This window comes from Homarus americanus, unplaced genomic scaffold (assembly GCF_018991925.1).
Source record: "Homarus americanus isolate GMGI-L3 unplaced genomic scaffold, GMGI_Hamer_2.0 scaffold3452, whole genome shotgun sequence".
Taxonomy (NCBI): Eukaryota; Metazoa; Arthropoda; class Malacostraca; order Decapoda; family Nephropidae; genus Homarus; species Homarus americanus.
In genome coordinates this window covers 95,001-111,927 of record NW_024729998.1, presented here as the reverse complement: position 1 = coordinate 111,927, position 16,927 = coordinate 95,001, and the positions used below count along the sequence as shown (strand labels likewise).

General features: G+C 43.2%; 1 protein-coding gene across 1 annotated transcript in view; it reads right to left on the bottom strand.

Moving 5' to 3' along the window:
- Positions 1-676: 676 nt before the first annotated feature.
- The window catches only part of LOC121866869, a 46,095-nt gene continuing 29,844 nt past the window's right edge, over positions 677-16,927 (bottom strand). Inside the window, exons 3-9 of the mRNA XM_042366605.1 lie at positions 14,810-15,048; positions 12,899-13,072; positions 6,475-6,629; positions 5,648-5,786; positions 5,190-5,378; positions 3,401-3,541; positions 677-3,211 (exon numbers count right to left, since the gene is read on the bottom strand). Of these exons, the coding sequence (XP_042222539.1) occupies positions 3,065-3,211; positions 3,401-3,541; positions 5,190-5,378; positions 5,648-5,786; positions 6,475-6,629; positions 12,899-13,072; positions 14,810-15,048 (1,184 nt within the window). The 3' untranslated portion in view covers positions 677-3,064. The remainder of the gene's footprint in view (positions 3,212-3,400; positions 3,542-5,189; positions 5,379-5,647; positions 5,787-6,474; positions 6,630-12,898; positions 13,073-14,809; positions 15,049-16,927) is intronic.

The window sequence follows — 16,927 nt, the reverse complement described above, 5'->3', positions numbered from 1 at the left end:
TTCAAGAGAATCACCCAAGAAGCAAAACTGGGCTTTGTGTCGTCAGATTTATGGTGTGTTTCCTCAGCTCTCACGCCGGGGGAAAGTTCTACAGGAAAATGGTCACAATTCTCCTAAGTTTAAATTACAACAGAAGGCAGTGAGTGGAACTTTGTCATTCATGAAATATAGTTTTGAACAGGAAATAGTTATATGGTGTGTGTGTGTGTGTGTGTGTGTGTGTGTGTGTGTGTGTGTGTGTGTGTGTGTACTACTTGGCATCATTCAGGTGTTTAAATTGTGTTGTTCTTGGTATTTACGGGACCAGGTGGAGGGGCGTAACAGCAGCATGAAGGTGTGGACCAAGGAAGTATTTTTGGCGATTTAATTTGTTTACCTGATAATTGCTAAACTCTCTTATCTGTGGTACTAATAACTCCTGAGCTCGTTTCTTTAAGACCTCTTTTTCATATTGACTTCATAACTCACTTTTGCTTATGGAATCAAATACCTTTTTCATGTAACTTTCTTTCCTTGATTCCTTCCTGGACGAGTTGAATAATAGTTTGTGTTCTTGTAGTTCTTTTTAAACCCTTCCAGTTGTCTTGGTTAAGTGAAACTAATTGTTCTGTTGTTATTTTCGTCCGGATCTCCCTTACAGTAGTGGCTAATAAAGTGGATGATTAAAACACATAGCTATCATGAAAATGTACTCATATTACGTCATACATAAACTACATGTGTACATCAGTAGAGTCACAAGGTACCCGAGCGCTTGACGACACGGAAGTCAAGCAGTGTTCTCGAGTGTACAGAAACCACTATAGAAGAATAATGCACAATATCACCGCCAGAGATTGTCTTCATACAATCTAAAAGTCGAGAAAAAAATCAAAGGTACCAAGACAAATTCTTGATCTCCGCAGCCCGCTGCCGTCTTGGTCGGGTTAAGGAACAAAAATATAGACCTCCAGTAGACAGAGGGAAGAATAAACTTCTTAAGAAAGAGTTGCTTGGCCAGTAGACCGATTCTATTGTGTCTGTGTCTCTAGTTTCGTCTAACATAATACATCGTCGAATACAAAACCTGCCGAAGGTTGACGTAGGAAATGAGCTTCCGTCCACTGGTGTTGACGAGACTCAGGAAATGACGAAGATACAACCAGGAAACCGAAAAGGAGAAAGTATCTCCGCGTTTTTAATTAATTATTACCTCACGGGGTTGACTCATCCAGGTGTTGAGTTGGCGAATAAGCCTGAGGTGAGCTGGGGTGTACCAGACCTCCAGTCACCCGGGCTACACTGGTCATCTGTCTCTTGTCAATCCTCCTAGGAAAGAGAGAACTCCCCCTAGTCGTTTCTCACATACATTAGTCCCCCGAAGAGCGAAGCGTCGCGTCGGGGTACATGTGAGCCGCTAGTGAAGACGAAGCTACGAAATTTTTAATGTATTTTTTTTTGATGACTTAAATAACACATGAAATAATAAGGTCCATCCTAAGCGTAAATATAAAGCGTGCATGTACAGCATCAGTTCACAGGAGGACATTCTTGACACATTGTACAAGTCGCTTATAGGATTGGTATATTTTTTTTAAATCCGGTTTCACGTCTGTTAAACTAGCCAATATTCATAATAAATATAACGTTTAACGAAGACACAATATTTTTTTCTTCAATTACAAAATAAAATACTTGAGGTGAAAGATAGAAGAAAAAAAGAGAGAGAGAGAGAGAGAGAGAGAGAGAGAGAGAGAGAGAGAGAGAGAGAGAGAGTTGGTAGCCTGACTCGTTATAAAATAGCACAGGTAAATCCTATGTGTGGCCTCCGCATCCACTTACACCGACAGTCCATTTAACTTCTCCATCCAGGATTCTCACCCACCCCAGTAAGTCACCTCACAGTCCTGCTCCGAATTCTTAAATATCTCTTGCAATTTCATGGGACTTACAGGGGCTAAATAAGTGATTGTTATTGGTGTTATTGGTGGTTTAGAGAGACGTAATGGACTTTCATTAATGAGAGTCAAGTTTTTATTTATTTTGGGGGGGGGGGCAATATTGATCTTAGTTGTCCAGGAAGTTTGTGTTTTTCCTCATCTAAGGAGGAAAAATATATTAGAGGACAAGACGAGAGATTCAATCACTTTACTCAGTCTTTTTGTTCAGGGTTCGTACATGTAGCCACCGCTAAGAACTGAGTCTATATCATTATCCACTCTTTGTAACACTATTATTACATCATTATTGAGGTGCTAAAATAACATCATTATAAACATTAGAACTAAAACGTCTTATTAGTTCCTGTATTTTGCATTTTGTGGTTAGTTAGTTACTGTAATGATCATCTGAATTTACAAGCACTTTTTCCCTTTTTTTTTTTTTGATCTGGTGATTGACGAGACAGTGCAATGTGTGTTGGTCCACAGCTCATCAGTAATAACACGAGGTATTGTCAGGAGCATTCTGCCATAATCACTCTTCTATTACCTGTGGTCAAGTCCAATTAGTGAACGTATGAAGCATCAAGAGGTAAAAAAAAAATATATATTACTCAAGAAATAGTACTCTAGCCTCCTTGTAATTCTGTCATTTCCCATCAGTGGTCAACAACTTCCCGGGAGTACCAGGAAGTGTCGTTCTACTTCGGTTCTGAATATGAAAGTAAACATTTTCATGATCCGAGAAAAAAGCTGGAGGGAACCCAGCAATTTCCATTCCATCTTAACTAAAAAAAAAGATAAAAGATCATCATTCAGAAAAGACGATGAAATAACTGAACAGAGAACGTCACGTGACTTGTTCCTCGTCTTGGAAAAAAATTATAAACATATTCATAACATCCGGAAGAGACAAACACCATTCCTGTTCCATGCCCAGATGAAGAAAAAATATATATATATATATAATTTCTCTATATCTGGACAAGACGGAAGAGAGACTAAACCTTCCTTCCCTGTTCCATGTCTACAAGAAACAAATAAGATATATTCTCGACATCTGGAAAAGTCGGAAGGGAAAAGCCGCATCTTCCGTAGGTAAATCTTGTCAAAGTTTCCCCTACGTGGGCTGGAGGTGTGGGGGATCAGTCGGTGATGTTGGGGTTGGTGTAAGAGAACTCCTTGAACGCCGCCTGGTCCATGGTGGCCAAGATGCTCTCGTCCAGGGGCGTGATGGCTGCTTGACGCTTAGTGAAGAGTGGGTCGAAATACTGTACGTCCAGGATATGACGCTGTAGGAAGGGAGAAAGTGAGAATGAATAAAATATAGTTAGTACAGCAGGTGTGAGATAATACAGTAATATGGAAGGAGAAAAAAATGCATACAGTGTTCAGTTCGATTACAAAGATCAGAATTAGTCCAGAAGTCAAGCAGCATCATCCTCTCTCTCTCTCTCTCGGCCATCTTGTAAAGTACTCACCAATCTGGGTTTATAAGGCGTCTCTACCTCCTTCCTCTCAATCTTGTTCCAATCGATGTACTTAAAGAAGGGATGGACCTTGATTTCTCCGTACGGGCTGAAAGGAATACCGAGCCGCTTGTTGCTGTCCTTGTCCAGTAGCTGTAAGAGATATGGTAGTAGTTATTGATGTGTCTTATAGAGTCTGTAAACAAAACTATCGAGTGTGTTAATTTTGTTTCCTGGATTGGTCTCTCTCTCTCTCTCTCTCTCTCTCTCTCTCTCTCTCTCTCTCTCTCTCTCTCTCTCTCTCTCTTCTCCCGTCTCTCTCTCTCTCTTCTCCCGTCTCTCTCTCTCTCTTCTCCCGTCTCTCTCTCTCACACACACACACACACATACACACACACACGCACATACACATACACACACACTGCGTATTAGTCTGGTTTCACCATTCTATTCCTGGATGAACCGTGAATTGCAGGGACCACAGATAGCAGGACTATGGTTGCTCATTCATCTCTTGGTGACTCGGACCATTGCCAGGACCCCGCACCAATGTCCACTTCAAATATTGGACAAAATATTTTATATCCAGTTTTATTGGTGTTTTTTGTTTTGTTTTCGTTTTGTTTTTTGTTTTTGTTTTTTGTTTTCAATTAACTGGTATTTCCTTCATTGTTCTTAAGAGTCATGGAGGTTCATTATCAAGTCTTATTGTAGTTATGACGCCATATTTCTTACCATCTTCTTATAGCAGCTTTGTAGTGAGTTAAGAAGTTCGGTTTCATATTATCTCTTAGGAGTAGTTGGACATACCAAGAGGTGAGACTTTACACCTATACAGTGAGGCTGAGAGGTATGAGGAGAGTCTCAGTTAAAGTATAGCCATGAGTCTCTCTTAACACAGACTCTTAAAAAGCTTTGTACATTAAATTAATCCCGCAGTACTTGAAGACTTAAGAATTCTTTGTTACTTTGTACACGTAAGACACGACACAATAATGGTGGTCAAAATGGAGTTTAAATTACACAGAGACTATACCGTAACTTAAGTGTGTTCTGTTCTCTTCACTCGGGAGCAAACGTAGAAATTTTAGGTGAATTTGGTCCTTGCTGACCTGAGATTTGGGAACACCTCTAACTGGCAGGTTTTAGTCACGACACGAAATTGGCAGTCAAATATAAGTCGAAATTTCACTAATAGTAAAAAAGTTGCCAGATACGGTGAGGTAGCCCCTAGGTGCGGGAATATATACCGTAGGAATGTGAGATCCGGAGTGTGCCGCCCGGCCGGCTGACCGCTGCAGGCAAAAGCTTCCTTGTTTCTCTTTCTAACTATTTCGTTGCAATTTCTTGAGCGTATTTTATTATGCATTGTAGCCATGATATAGGAAGCAATATTCCTTTGCACGGGTTAAGTTACGATTTTCATAACACAGCGACCAACCTTGGCGGTTTGGTAGAATAACGGTGATTGGCTGCAGCTTAAGTTAGCGATATCCAATGAAACGTTGTAACAAATGACGTAATCCTGGAGGAGGCGGCCACCTGGGCCCTCACTCCTCGCCTGCTATCATTGTAACTCCTGCTAATAACACTAACCTCAATATTAAATAACACACACACACACACACACACACACACACACACACACACACACACACACGTAGCTAGTGATAAACAGACTGTATAGAGAGCTAAATAGTAATATAAACTGACAGACTAACAGACAGATATATCACGAGACAGGTAGATAGTAAAGCACACACAAACTGTCGTAGCTGTGAGGATGACGTTTGAGGCTGACCTGCTTCAGGATGTTGGAGGCCTCCTTGGAGAGGAACTTGGGGAAGAAGGGCTCGTCGTTACAGATGAGCCAGAAGAGGTGGTCCTCGTCGCAGCCTTTGAAGGGGGACTTGCCAGTGAGCATCTCGTACAGCAGCACCCCGAAGCTCCACCAGTCTACACATTGGTTGTAGTGTTGACCTTTGATCACCTGAGACACACATAAGAGTTACTTGTACTACATAATTATCGTGATCAGGCTCTTAACAATCACCTGAGACACATAAGAGTTACTACATAATTATTTATTATTCAATATAAAAGCCTTCTAATATTCCTTCCTCATGTCTGTTTTGATCAGTGACAAATTTTCTCGTAATTTCAGTTTTGGTTTTTATAGATTCTTATCTTAATTCCGTTCTGATGGTTTGTATTGTTTACCCAGCCTTACCTCTAGAGTGCCACATAGACCAGCCTTACCTCTGGTGCCATATAGTCTGGGGTGCCACAGAAGGTGTCGGCGTAGCGGTCAAGATACACTTGTAGTTTACACATGCCGAAGTCTGCGATCCTGATGTGACCTTGGTAGTCTAGCAGTATGTTGTCCAGCTTAAGATCTCTGGAGGAGTAATAACAACATGGTCACCTCGGGGATGGAGCGTGTACGTATAAAGTCTTGTATACATGTACGTTATAGCGTCTACTTTCTTACATACATACATACGTTCAGGTCTACATACAGGTGGATGTTATTGAACGTGTGTGCTTATTTTATATTGGAGGACATAATTAGATATAGGTGTTTATTATGTCGATTGATTTCAAACAAAAACAAGGTAATAGATAATCCCCCTCACCTTTAGATAATCCACCTCACCTGTACATAATTCCCCTCACCTGTAGATAATCCCCCCTCACCTGTAGATAATCCACCTCACCTGTACATAATTCCCCTCACCTGTTGATAATCCCCCCTCACCTGTAGATAATCCCCCTCACCTGTAGATAATTCCCCTCACCTGTACATAATTCTCCTCACCTGTAGATAATCCCCTCACCTGTAGATAATCCCCCTCACCTGTAGATAATTCCCCTCACCTGTAGATAATCCCCCTCACCTGTAGATAATCCCCTCACCTGTAGATAATCCCCTCACCTGTAGATAACTCTCACCTGTAGATAATCCCCTCACCTGTAGATAATCCTCACCTGTAGATAATCCCCCTCACCTGTAGATAATCCCCCTCACCTGTAGATAATCCCCCTCACCTGTAGATAATCCCCTAACCTGTAGATAATCCCCTCACCTGTAGATAATCCCCTTGCTGTGGAGAAACTTGAGGCCAGAGGTGATCTCGGCGGCGTAGAAGCAGGCCCGGAACTCGTCAAATCGTCCACAGTGTTGTATATGGAACATGAGGTCCCCGCCAGTGAGGTACTCCATCACGAAGAACAAGTGTGACTGTGGAACAAGAACATAATAAGAAATTGTAAGAAAGAATAGTGAGAACTTTTGTAATAGGAAGAACCCTAATAAGTCGAATATGTTTGAGTAATTTTCCCTATTAGCTGTTGGTAAAGGGTAATTATTTAGTTAAGATATAATCCCGACTAACTAGTGATAAATGAATGTGTATAGTTAATGCATGCATAGACTCGGTTTAATTTCGTACAGTAGATGGTGTTAAGTGAACGTATCTTGTTAAGGTAAGATTAGGATTCATGAAACATCACTTACGAGTAAATTTCCCCCTTATGAAAGCCTTGTGAATCCAGGCCTCTGAGCTGTTTATGAGACGAACAAAGAATTTCACGTTCCAATTAACTTTCCATTAGTCAACCTAGCGGAAAATAATGCCCCTTTATCCTCACAGTGAGTAGATGAAAGGGAAACCTACACCTGTCTGTAGTCATATCACTGTTGTCCCTTTCCTAGGAATATGTTGTTATTGAAGGACATTGTGGTATAGTGTAAACAGCTCGGGGAATGAAACTATGATATATTGTACACGTTATTCAGAGTCACTCATGCGTGTAAAGGCTTAGTTATCGATCTTGGTTGGCCATTGTACACAAGGAACTGTTATTAATTTACTTTACCTGTGACACATACAGGTATGTTTGTGGGGGGGGGGGAGGTGTAGTGATGGGAGGATGCTTGAGGGATGTGGAGGTGTAGAGTAAGTATTAGGGATTAGGTTTTACTTAGCGTTCTCGTCAAAGAGGATTGGGCCTCATTAGGATTCAGTTTGACGTATCATCCATTACAACTGGGCCCCAATCCTTGTAACACTGGGGCCTGTTAAGAGAACCAAGACTCGACCCCCATGTGACCCCTCATTTAAACAACACCTGAGACTGTGAACTCTCCTCTCTACTATGATGTACATCCTGGCTATGTTAAACCCATCCTGCGAGTATCCTGCCATAACATGTCCGGATGTCTGTTGATTAGCGTAAAGGAAATTGGACATGAATAGGTTGACGGGGGGGAAGGAGGTGACAAGTATACAAGGTTCATTTGCATATACGAACCAAGGAAAACCATTGCATTGTATTCAAAGCTTCAAATGTAGTGGTAATGATATGTGTGTGTGTGTGTGTAGAGGGTTAAATATACACTGATAAACTAAATACACACATACAAGACTTGTATACACCATCACAAGTATCCACACACACTACCCCTCCCCCTCCCCCCATACACACTACACCTTTCCTAGATCTAGCCTCCATTACACTCACCTGGATCCCGAAAGAACAAGTCTAGTAAGTCTTCCTTCCCTTCCCTTCCCTTCCATTCCCTGCCTTCAAGACACTTAATTATGCGATTAAGTCATTAGCCTCAAAGGTCAAAGGTTAACCCACGAGTGATAAATGATGAAGCTGAAGAAAGTTAATGATTCTTGCCTGTAACTAGTTAATTAATGGTCTTTATTAAGGGTGTTGGGGTTGTCGGTGTGATGAGTTAGTGTTAGTGTGATGACTTATTGTGATGACGTTAGTGTGGTGACGTTAGTGTGATGACTTAGTGTGATGACGTTAGTGTGATGACGTTAGTGTGATGACTTAGTGTGATGACGTTAGTGTGATGACTTAGTGTGATGACTTAGTGTGATGACGTTAGTGTGATTGACTTAGTGTGATGACTTAGTGTGATGACGTTAGTGTGATGACTTAGTGTGATGACTTAGTGTGATGACGTAAGTGTGGTGACTTTCATCGTGGGTGTCATGAAAAATAAAATAAAACAGAAATAAAAATAAAACAATAAAAGTAAAATGTCAATAACAAATTAAAAATATGAAAAAAAACATAAAAGAAAAATGGTATAAAATATTATTTTTTATTTTTTAGAAATGTTGAAACATTTTCCTTCTGTATTGTAGTGCTGTCCCCTCACCCCACCCCTCTCTCTCTCTCTCTCTCTCTCTCTCTCTCTCTCTCTCTCTCTCTCTCTAACACAAATTAATCTTTTCAGAAACTAAGAGTGTTCAGTTCTGGGTGATCGAAAAGTTCCTGTGCAGCTGACAATAATGAACACTGTAGTATAATCCCTTGTTGCACATTATAAGGTGTATAACATTGTATATAACGTTGTTGATTATATTACAGATGCACAGGGACTTTTCGATCACCCTTGTATAATGAAAGTAAATACTACTTGTAGTTTAATAATGACTGGTAAAGGCTTCGATAAAATTCATACGCGTTCTCGAGTCTTTAATTCCTGACCAGAGTGTGAGGGCCGTATTGTCGTCCCCTGCTAACCGGGAGGACAGACAGACAGACAGGCAGAGATTGGAATTAAATTTTTTCTCTATCCCTGAAATTAAGCCGAGGCTGATAGTTCAAAGTGTTCAGTACACAAGGTCGCTCGCTTTAAAAGAGTTCAGACGATCACTTGTCTTGAACACAGTTGGTCAGTTGTTGGCATTTATAAGGTCATCTAGAAAAGTTCATAAGGTGACCTCCAGACGTTCATAAGGTCAGCTGGACAGAGATCACGAGGTCACTAGCCGGAGGTATAGAGTTCAGCGACCAGTTGTACATCTTGTTGCCGGCGACAGTGTAAAGAGATAAACAGATGCGTCAGAAGCCTTAATTTTAGAGTGTTTTTTTTTATCTTCCTCCCTTCACAACCTCACTAACGTGGGCACACCTTAATAAACTCTATTGAGACCCAACACCTGCTGACACATCCTTGGAGACACATCCTTGGAGACACATCCTTGGAGACACATCCTTGGAGGTCGCCTTAAGAAAATGACGCTTGGTTAACGAGCCCAGGAGACGACCCTATGGACACTGAGAGAGAGAGAGAGAGAGAGAGAGAGAGGAGGAGAGAGAGGGGGGGGAGAGAGAGAGAGAGAGAGAGAGAGAGAGAGAGAGAGAGAGAGAGAGATGGGGGCTCACTGTGAATGAGCTCGTCAGTGGGGTAAGGGCAAAATGACCGTAATGCCGTCGTGTTTAAGTTTTAATGAGGCGAGAACCAAGTTATTTAACCTCCCACCTCACCCACCCCCCTTCACCCACCTCCCCCCTTCACCCACCTCACCCACCCTCACCCACCTCCCCAACCTCACCCACCTCACCTCCCCTTTGTTCTTCCTCACGGTGTTCTTTTCGGAGGTGTTCTTGTTGTGATCTTGTAAGAGGCTCCAAGTTCTAATTGGCACAACTTTATCGAACCTAATTGAATCCCCTCTTAATAGATCCTTGTTGTAATTGGTTCATGCCCTAATTAGGTTAGAGTGTTAGGTTATGTTAGGTGGGGTTGGGTTAGGTTAGGTTTTACTTGTACTGGGATCCATTTAGATTTTCGACCCTCAAACCTATCCCAGATATGTGTACCACCACCACCACCACCACCACCACCACCACCAGCAGCAGCACCACCACCACCACTAGCTTCACCACCACCACCACCACCAGCAGCACCACCACCACCACCACCACCACCACCACCACCAGCAGCACCACCACCACCACTAGCTTCACCACCACCACCACCACCACCACCACCAGCTTCCGCCGCCCACCTAATACCCAGCTTCACCTACCCACCTACCACCCAATCTTACCCGCCCACTACTCAGCCTCCCTCCGCCCACCACTCAGTCTCCCCAGGTCCACCGCCCACAGCCCACCACCCAGTCTCCTTCCCACCCACCATCCAGCCTCCCCCCGCCCACGACCCACCGCCCACCACCCAGCTACAGGCTAATATAGTGCTGGACGCTGGCCAACCTGCCGTCTCCTGCCTGCTGCCTCTACCTCTGCTCCTGCTGCTGTATCCCTCTGCTGTTTCCTGCTGTGTCCTACTGCTGTTTCCTGCTGTGTCCTACTGCTGTGTCCTGCTCTGCCCTGTTGCTGTGTCCTGCTGTGTCCTGCTCCTGCTGTGTCCTACTGGTCCTGCTGTGTCCCACTGCTGTGTCCTGCTGTGTCCTACTGCTGTGTCCTGCTGCTGTGTCCTGCTGCTGCTGTGTCCTGCTGTGTCCCTACTGCTGTGTCCTGCTGTGTCCTGCTGTGTCCCTGCCGCTGTGTCCTGGCTGTGTCCTACTCTCTGTCCTGCTGTTGTTTATCTGCCTCTTGTGTGAGCATGTATATGTGCATGTTTTGTTGTGTGTATATAGATTAGTATGTACGCGTGTGTGTGTGTGTCCATATTATATTATTTATCTTAATTTAGGTAATTACAATGGAAGTCCTTCTCGCCATTCTCTCACTTAAACAATTTTCTCTAAACTTCTTCTTCCTCTTCTCTTTCACAAATCACTAGATAAAACTTCTCTTTATTTACACAACTCATTTAACCAATCTTTACTACTTTTTCTCATAGGCTTAAACAATTTTCTCTAAACTTCTTCTTCCTCTTCTCTTTCACAAATCACTAGATAAAACTTCTCTTTATTTACACAACTCATTTAACCAATCTTTACTTTTTCTATAGGCTCCGCAGGCTGATCAAGGCTTCTCAGGTTCCACTAGGCTCCCCAGATTCCTCAAGGTTCCACTAGGCTCCCTAAATTCCACAAGGCTACCCCCTCTCAGGTTCCCCAGTTTCCCCAAGGCTCCCCTCTCAGGCTCCTCAGATACCTCAAGGCTCCTCCCTAGGCTCCTCAGGTACAGTAATTTAAGAAAACATCAAAATGTTATGCTCACAGTGGCTCAGGAGTCTCACAGTGCCTCAGGAGACTCCATATTGTCCTAAGTACTCGTTAATTACCTCTGACACACCTGGTCCACCTGTCCTTTATATCTCGATAGGGACTTTGATGTCTTTCATTTCTTTGCTATTTTCTCGTTTTATTTTTTGTTCTTTGTTTTATTTGTTGTCTTGTTTCGTTGTATTTTTATTTTATTTTTAATTTTTTCTCATCTATTTATTCTCCAATTTTTTTTTTTCCTCTGTGTTACCTGCAGGTATTTTTTTGTGTGCGTACGTGCGTGCGTGTGTGCTTATACAAGTATACCTATACTCTTCACGGTATATGAATTATGCATAGGTATGTATACGTGTTTATGTATCTATCTGTGTGTATGTTATGTCTTTGTGTACATTCATCTCAATATGTTATTTAATATATACATGTCAAAACGAAGCCCAACTCACAAAGAGACATTCAACACTAAGTAAGAAACAAGTATCTATTTTTACGCCGTCTTATAAAAATGGTCATATTGGACTGAATTATCATTTTTACGATGAGAGCATAACCTTGGCGACGACCCAACACCGCAAGAACACAGCACGCAACTCCTGGACCCTCGCCAACCCAAGCTCAGACGCCACGGGTGTTCCAGAGGGGTGTTCCAGGGATGTTCCAGCGACGGAGAGAAATAGATAGGATGTTACGTAGGTGTTTCAGAGTTGGGCCTAATATGTTCCTGATAGTGATAGTCCAGAGGTGTTTCAGAGATGATCCTTAGTGTTCCCGTGTTCCAGAGGGGTTCCATAGCTTTTCAGTAGACTGGATGATGATCGCTCGTAGACTGGGTTTAAGAGAGGGTCAGTTGATCCTCTTATTTCACGCGGGATAAAGAATAAAGCTGCAACACCCTTCATTCAGATGGTTCATATCTTACACAGGCGGTATAAAGTAAGAATCAATTTTAATGCTTCAATGAACATAAAGAGAGTTTTTGTGCCGTGGTGGAGAGTTTGTGGTAGAGGCGTCAATACCTCTTTGTGTGTGTGTGTGTCTTGGGGAGAGAGGGAGAGGGAGGGAAAGAAAGAGATTGAAAGAGAGAAAGGGGAGTAAAAGAGTGAAGGAGAGAGAGAGTGAGTGAGTAGCGTCATACTTTTCGGGACTTCAAGTAACAAGACCGAGGAGAGTAAAGTTTACAAACCAAAAGCTGATAAATAAGAGTATTGGCTGACCACTGGGAGCTTGATATACTGGCGGGAAGTTCAGAGATAAGACCACGATAGCTTGACAGATCTTAGATAAGCAGTGGGAAATATTGTTAACTCGCCTGGGAAATATTTTGTGTGTGTGTGTTTTAGAAGATGTAGTGTCATTACAATTAGTATTATATAACTAACATATTCCCATATACTATTTTGCTTGAAGGTATAGAGAAGAAGACAGATGGAAGGTTGTAAAAGACTTACGTAGGAGTATGGGGAGTGGAGAGGAGGGGTAGAGGGTGTATAATCCTGACAGGAAATATAATCTATAAGTCGCTATTGAAGAAGGAATACGAGTGTGCGTAGGTGTCACTTACTGGAGTCTGGAAGGTGCAGAAGAGGTGGCAGAGGTATGGATGTTTGGTGCCTAAACTCAACACTTTCCTCTCGATGAGCGTACACTCCACGTCGTTGTCCTCCAGCACCACGTCCTTCTTCAGGCACTTGACGGCGAAGTAATTCTCCGAGTTCTTCTGCTGCGCCAACATCACCTGCGGGAGGAGGGACATATATAGTCACAGGTTGGCCCACCTTCGGTACGTCTCACTATAATCCTGGTTGAAGACGAGACTACGATCTATGTCAAGTTAATCCCTTAAGTAAGATGACTCAACTCCTTGGCTATAATACTATCGTACTCAAAAGATTTAAGATGTCTTACTCAATGGGTTAATTCATTGTACTTAAGGGGTTATGTTGTCTTACTCCGAGGGTTAATCGTCTTACTCTGGGGTTTAAGTCGTCGTACTCTGGGGGTTAAGTCGTCTTACTTGGGGGCAAAATCTACGTATTCTTGGGGTTATGTCTCCAGTTCTTTACATATTTAGACAACACGAGTCGACATTTAATCTGCTGACACATATATAGATATAGGAACGAAGTTTGGGTTCCCTGAAAGTTGGTTTCATTATCTAATGTTTATCAGGTAGGAAAGTTTTAAAAGTACAAGCGAGACGTTTGTTGAGCTTGTGTGTAGTTAAGGAGTCGGCGGCAGAGTAACGATAACAGCCTCCCCAGACTTATTGGATTAAATAAATAAAAAATCATGTCTATCGTAAAATGTGTGTGTGCGTGTGCGTGTGCGTGTGTGTGTGTGTGTGTGTGTGTGTGTGTGTGTGTGTGTGTGTGTGCGCCAACATATATTTATCGTGTATGTATTGTAAGTGTACCTGTGTGTGATATATACAGTATATTTACGGTGTGTATGAAGGGGGGCAGTCCTTAGTCACAGACACACAAAGGCGAGATATTGTCTGGATAGAACACGTACTCGAGGCTTCACGTCACCAAAGGAATCCTAAATGAAGCCTAATGAACTGGAAACGCTAAAATTGCGTTCAAGCGGCAAAGAGCATCAAAGGAAGCCTAACAGGGCCGGAAGGTCGTCAATAGCAGCCAACCGCGACCAAGAGGGGGAGTTGGTGGCGGCGGGTGAGTGATGGTGTACGACTTCCCCAGGATAACGTCAAGAAGAGGCCCGTCAGCGTCCGGGACAGGTCTCCCGCTACCGGAGTGAGGCTCCCTGGCGCCGGAGTGGAGCCCTGTCCTACCATACAAGGCTCCCCGCTGCCAGAGAGAGAGAGAGAGAGAGAGAGACTCACTTTCTCCCAAACAGGAACTCGCCCTCTAAGTGGAAGCAATTTTGGACATTCTTCCCAAGAAGACTCGACCTTCTGCCAGGGAAGGGTCCAACCTCTGGCAGGGACTTGCTTTGCCAGAACAGAGGGGCACGTCTCCACAGAAGCAACGCCGTCCCGTGTTGCTAATGGATGTTACTGCACTGTCAGGGAAGGGTGAGGGGACTATGTTCAAAGGTGAGACCAAGGACGCGCTCTGTGTGAGGGGGGGGGGGTGTTATCATGACAGCCAGCCGTCGTCAGTAGCTGCTAAATAAGTAAGAATGTTTTAGTTTCTGTGTAAAACATAATTATATTACAGTACTTCCCATTTTCCTTCACTATGATGAGGCCTATCTCAGTATGGCTCAGGGTGGTGGCGAGGATTGGGAGTAATACCATCACTCCCCATCACTTATATCCCCATTATTACTCATCACTTACCTTCCCATCACTCCCCATCACTTCCCATTCTCACCTCCCCATCAATCACCTCTCCCATCACTCCCCTCCCCATCACTTCCCATTCTCACCTCCCCATCACTCCCCTCCTCATCACTTCCCATTCTCACCTCCCCATCACTCCCCTCCCCATCACTTCCCATCACTCACCTTCCCATAACTGCCCTTCCCGAGGACCTTGATAAAGTCGAAGTCCTCAACGTTATATTTTTTAAACTTGGGACACGTCTGGAGAGGAGGTCTGATCTCTGGCAAACCAAAGTAATCGGTGCTGCTGTCGGTGTCCGTGGTGTCCGTCTCCTCCTCCGTTGTCTCGCCCTCAGAGCCACACACCGAGGACGAGGGCTTGCTAGGGGAGGCCAGGGTGCGAGGGCTGCCGTCAGTGCTACCTGGTGATGGAGAGAGACGGAGGTGGTGAATGTAGTGGTGACGAGAGAGAGAGAGAGAGATGAGGATAATGTGTGGTGGTGGAGAGGCAGGGAGATAACAAGTGAGAGAGAGAGAGAGAATGAGAGATAGCTCATTATAGATCCCTCATATCCAGCGTGTGTTTATCAGTAAATCTATATAGGTACAAATCGACAGCTGCTTCTCTCTCTCTCTCTCTCTCTCTCTCTCTCTGCTTAAAGACCAGAGTGGAGCCTTGAACGAGGAAATTTAGATCATAATTGTACATATTTTATTATTTACTTTATATAAACAGTATAATAAAGTCATTTTCGCCGCCTTGTGTTTTGTTGATCTAGAAATTATTAACTTTCCTGAGCACACTTGAATTGACTCAGCTGCCATGCGACTTGAGACACGAGTGAATGGGGACAATATGTCTCTGATTGGTCAATTAATTGGTTGGCAATAGATGGCGCTGACGTTGAAGTTGTCGTCCACGTTCAGTTAGTAACTTAAGCTGATATAATCGGAAGTTATAATGCGTCATAATGTACCGTTTACCAAGTTGTTGCTGTGAGGTTGTTATCGCTCGCGTCTACCTTCTTACAGCTGATATTTTACCACTATATCTTACAGTAGTTCATAACAATAGAATTACCTAAACAACAATCGCATTTCAAAGCCATTAGTAGGTACAGGTAGAGGGAAAAATAACCAAAAATACTCGTGTTTTGATACTATCGGCAACTGTGTTTACATCCGGTTATACTCGCCAACCAGAGTACGCCACGTCATATATGGCCGCTCTCTGACACTTATTTCTTGGCACAGTTGGAATTCCTTACATAATTACAGTTTAAATGCAGCTTGAAATAAGTTTGTAAATGGTGATGACTATACATTAGACAGTACTGTACAAAAAGGTAATCAAGTTTTTTATTTTGTTTTTATTCTGTAACTTTATAATGAAGACGACATCGTTTAGAACAGCTGGGAGATATGTAGCTTCAGCAGTCTTTTTATGAGAGAGAGAGAGAGAGAGAGAGAGAGAGAGAGAGAGAGAGAGAGAGAGAACACGAGCTGAAAATTAGTAGGGGAAGGGAGAGAACGATAAAGAACTATAATTGCAGAGAAAGTGATAAAGACGAAAAGGAGAATCACAGAGGAAGGGAGAGAGAGAGAGAGAGAGAGAGGGAGAGAGAGAGAGAGAGAGAGAGAGAGAGAGAGAGAGTAAACACTAGTGAGGGGAGGGAGAATACAGATAAACATTAAGAACAAGAAGGAGTGAAGGAGAGGTAATGAAGGAGGGAGTCGACGTGTGTGTGTAATAAGATTCTTTGCAATGGTAGACTCAGTAAGAACAAAATGAAGCCCCGTAGAATCAATTAGTCCAACCTTAGGCGCCGGTAGACTCATTTAGAGCCTCAGGAAGGAAGCGCAACTACCAGGAGGAGGAGGAGAAGAGGAGGAGTAGGAGAAGGAGGAGGAGGAGAAGAAGAAGAAGAAGAAGAAGAAGAAGAAGGTAGTAGTAGTAGTAGTAGTAGTAGGAGGAAAAGTAGGTATCCTGCAGAGTCCTGGTGGGTGGGCGGGTGGGCGGGTTGGGAAGAGAGAGACGTAGTGGTATTGGCTCTATAAATTAAGGTGGTGGAGACAGGCAACTTGAGCAGACCCTCCTTATGTTATAGCTCTCGGGCGGAATCCATCAACGATAAGATCTGAGAGGCAATCGTCTAGAGCCCTGGGAGAAGGTGTTGTGAGAGACAGAGAGAGACACAAAAGAGATGTTGAGAGACAGAGAGAGAAGGAGAGATTTGGAGAAACTGAGAGAGAATGTTGAGACAAAGAAACATAGAGAGAGTTGAGACTGGAATGTTAAGA